Source organism: Sphaeroforma arctica, assembly GCF_001186125.1.
Source record: "Sphaeroforma arctica JP610 unplaced genomic scaffold supercont1.294, whole genome shotgun sequence".
NCBI lineage: Eukaryota > Ichthyosporea > Ichthyophonida > Sphaeroforma > Sphaeroforma arctica.
In genome coordinates, this window is record NW_014040264.1 from 50,452 (window position 1) to 53,590 (window position 3,139).

The 3,139-nt window shown below is 37.8% G+C and overlaps 1 protein-coding gene across 1 annotated transcript in view; it reads right to left on the reverse strand.

Moving 5' to 3' along the window:
- Positions 1–1,356, reverse strand: part of SARC_04915 (hypothetical protein) — a gene marked incomplete at both ends in the record, with an annotated part of 6,010 nt that extends 4,654 nt beyond the window's left edge. The window contains 2 exons of the mRNA XM_014301237.1: positions 342–432; positions 1,253–1,356. Of these exons, the coding sequence (XP_014156712.1) occupies positions 342–432; positions 1,253–1,356 (195 nt within the window). The remainder of the gene's footprint in view (positions 1–341; positions 433–1,252) is intronic.
- Positions 1,357–3,139: the final 1,783 nt, after the last annotated feature.

Below are 3,139 nucleotides of genomic sequence, written 5' to 3' on the forward strand. Positions count from 1 at the left end.
TATATATATATATATATATATATATATATCTATATATAAATATATATATATATATATATATATATATATATATATGAAAATACATACATGCATACATATACATATTCATATATATATATATATATATATATACATATACATTTACATATGTATATATATATATTCATATAAATACACACACACACACACATATATATATATATATATATATATATATATATATATATATATATATATATATATATATATATATATATATATAATATATATATATATATATATATATATATATAATATAATACGATATAACTTGAACAACGTCACATCGAGCGAATACTTACAGTATAGCTTGGTCGCGTCGGTAAGGAGACCTGCTTGCCGACCAGGATGGTCCTTAGGGCAGCAATGCAGTGTTCGCGGAGGGCAGGTTGGCTAGATATTTTGAAACGTGTTCAAGTAAATATTGGTTACGAGATAAGTACAAATGGCTTGACACGGTATATTGCTGAAAATAAAGGGGGTGGACAACACCTTATTGCATCCAACTTTACCTTTGAAGCCCCAATAAAGCGCCAATGTGTACTTGGAGTACTAAGATAGGGGGCAGTGTAGACAGATAAAAAAGGTTAGAAAGACTTGTGAAAATTTACCTTTCGAGTCTGGTGAACAGTGCTCGCGCGCTTATACCAAACAGCCACTCAGCGTCACTTGATCGGAATAGAGCTGAACATGATAGGTGGATTAAGTAGCTGTTAGCGGAGGGTGTGTGAATTGAACTAACAGACAGATTTGATTTGGTCAATGAAGCGAGTGTTGCGTACAGGTACTCTGAAAGGATCTGTGGGGAAGGTGTGCACTGTGCTATAATGATATACATTAGGAGAACGACCTCACCTATGCTAAGCCCAGACAACCAACTTACAGTTATGTCATTTTACCTATATCTCTAAGAGTTTGTTGGTGTAGGAGCATAACATGTGCATAGATACGTAGAACCAGTTTAACTCTACACATAAGTATATACACCTACACCTAGATACAGCACACAGACGTTTGCGATCATAGCTCACACCATACTGGACACACTTTGTGTATTCAGCATCATATGGGATATTTATATCACACAATACAAACATATACGATCATAACTCATACCTTTCTGGACATATTCTGTATATTCTGCATCGTATGGCATACTACTACCACACAATACAAACTTATACGATCATAACTCACACCTTTTTGGACATACTCTGTATATTCTGCATCGTATGGCACACCGTCAGTGTGAATTCGTAGCTGACTACCGCGTCGACGTACATCATCTTCTGTCCACAGTAGGCACATGCCCGCCATCCTTCCCATTTGACGTTCTATGTACAAGACAATGAACCACGAAGCGTGAGATTATCGTTTATGTATGGGTTTACAACCACTCTGTAGCTCTATATATCATCTATTCATAACAAGTTACATCAATCGCATGACAAGTTACATCAATCGCACAAGAAGATATATCAAATGTAGAGAAGATATATCAATCGTAGAAGTACTCACATCAATCGACAAGTATAATCGACAATAAAGGTTCGTCAATGGCGTATGACGACAAATATTAATTGGTATATCAGCCATAAAATAATCAAATTTGCCAATGCTATGAATAAAATCAGAGGCTATGCACACACTTTTCCGCGAATAACTTTTCTACGGAACACAGCACCTCCAGAAATCGCACTCAGCCAGGTGGTGTGGGCGGTACAAATCGGAACATAGAAAGAAACCTTCACTAATTCCAACCAAAACCTTGAGAACATTTTACATGAGAAGAAGGTACCTCAGCAGAGTATACTGCGCTTTCAAATCACACACGCGTCTACAGCCTATCAATCAATACACCCAGAATACCTGGACTACACAAGTGGTTATCAGCACATCTACTTATCAATAGTATCAGGCAAACCAACCCAGAGAATAGTTCCCGTATAATTAATCCGCATCTCAATGTCGCGCACACTCGTAGCATGCAAGCCTTACATGATCGGGTTAAGGATTCATAAAATAGAAATTAAAATATAATACTCTGGTGAACACATCATTAATTTTAATCTTGAGTAACAGCAAGCCAAGGTACAAGCTCGATGTGTTTAGACTGCTGCGATATATTTTTATAATACAAGCACGTAACAGCTGCATCGAAATGGATATGCCTCTGAAACATACCACGGGTTGTAGTCGTGCGCATGCACAGCATGTTAGCGATACAACATTAGAGTATCTCGACACCTCCAGCACGGTCACTGAGGTGTTCGATGTGTATTTCCCCGGGTTTAAAAGCATCTCTGAGTGAAAGTAAAACTAGGTTCTATCGTCTAATGTTGAGACGAATAGACTGATGTAAATGATCAGTTGATGCCTAAAGTGTACTCTGTTGCACAGAATTGACTAAGAGTATTCATACAATAGTGAGAGTTGTGGGGAGCCATTGGTTTATTATTAGTAGTAATGTGTGTGTAATTTAGAAGGCTATGGGCAAGACCGCACACCAGGATAGGAGCACGTCGTTCCATGCGCCATGGAGAGAGTCATACAGCTGCAAGTTCCGACATAAAGTATCTATGGATCTAACGATAGATATGTGCGCATATTTTCAGGTAGTTCTACTATATACCAGTGTACATAACATTGCTGAGCCGAATAGCACTGAACAGTCTACACAGCATCAGGCAGGTAAAAAGGCCTTTAGCATAGCCTTTACATAATAGCGTTGTAGTTAAATCAGACACTTTTAAGACACGTATCATAATTCGTAGCCTTCTAAACACGTAACATTTTTATATTTTTGGCGGGCTTGTACAAAATATAACTAAATAGTCACGTCAAGGGCTCAAGGGAGTCAAGGCTCGGAGCATCACACGAAAGTCGAAACTCGAAAGTCGAAAGTCTTTTATATTAATGTATTTATGGTTGTATTTACCAGTGGTAAGTGTGTGTAGTATTAAACCGAGTTTGTATGGTTGTACTAGAACCATAGCACCAGCAGGTAGTGGTAGTGGTAGAGGTTGGATGATGCACTGAGTGTACATCGGCTCAAATCACACACCGAGAGTCCGGCTAAAGTAGGTGATCACACGTATAA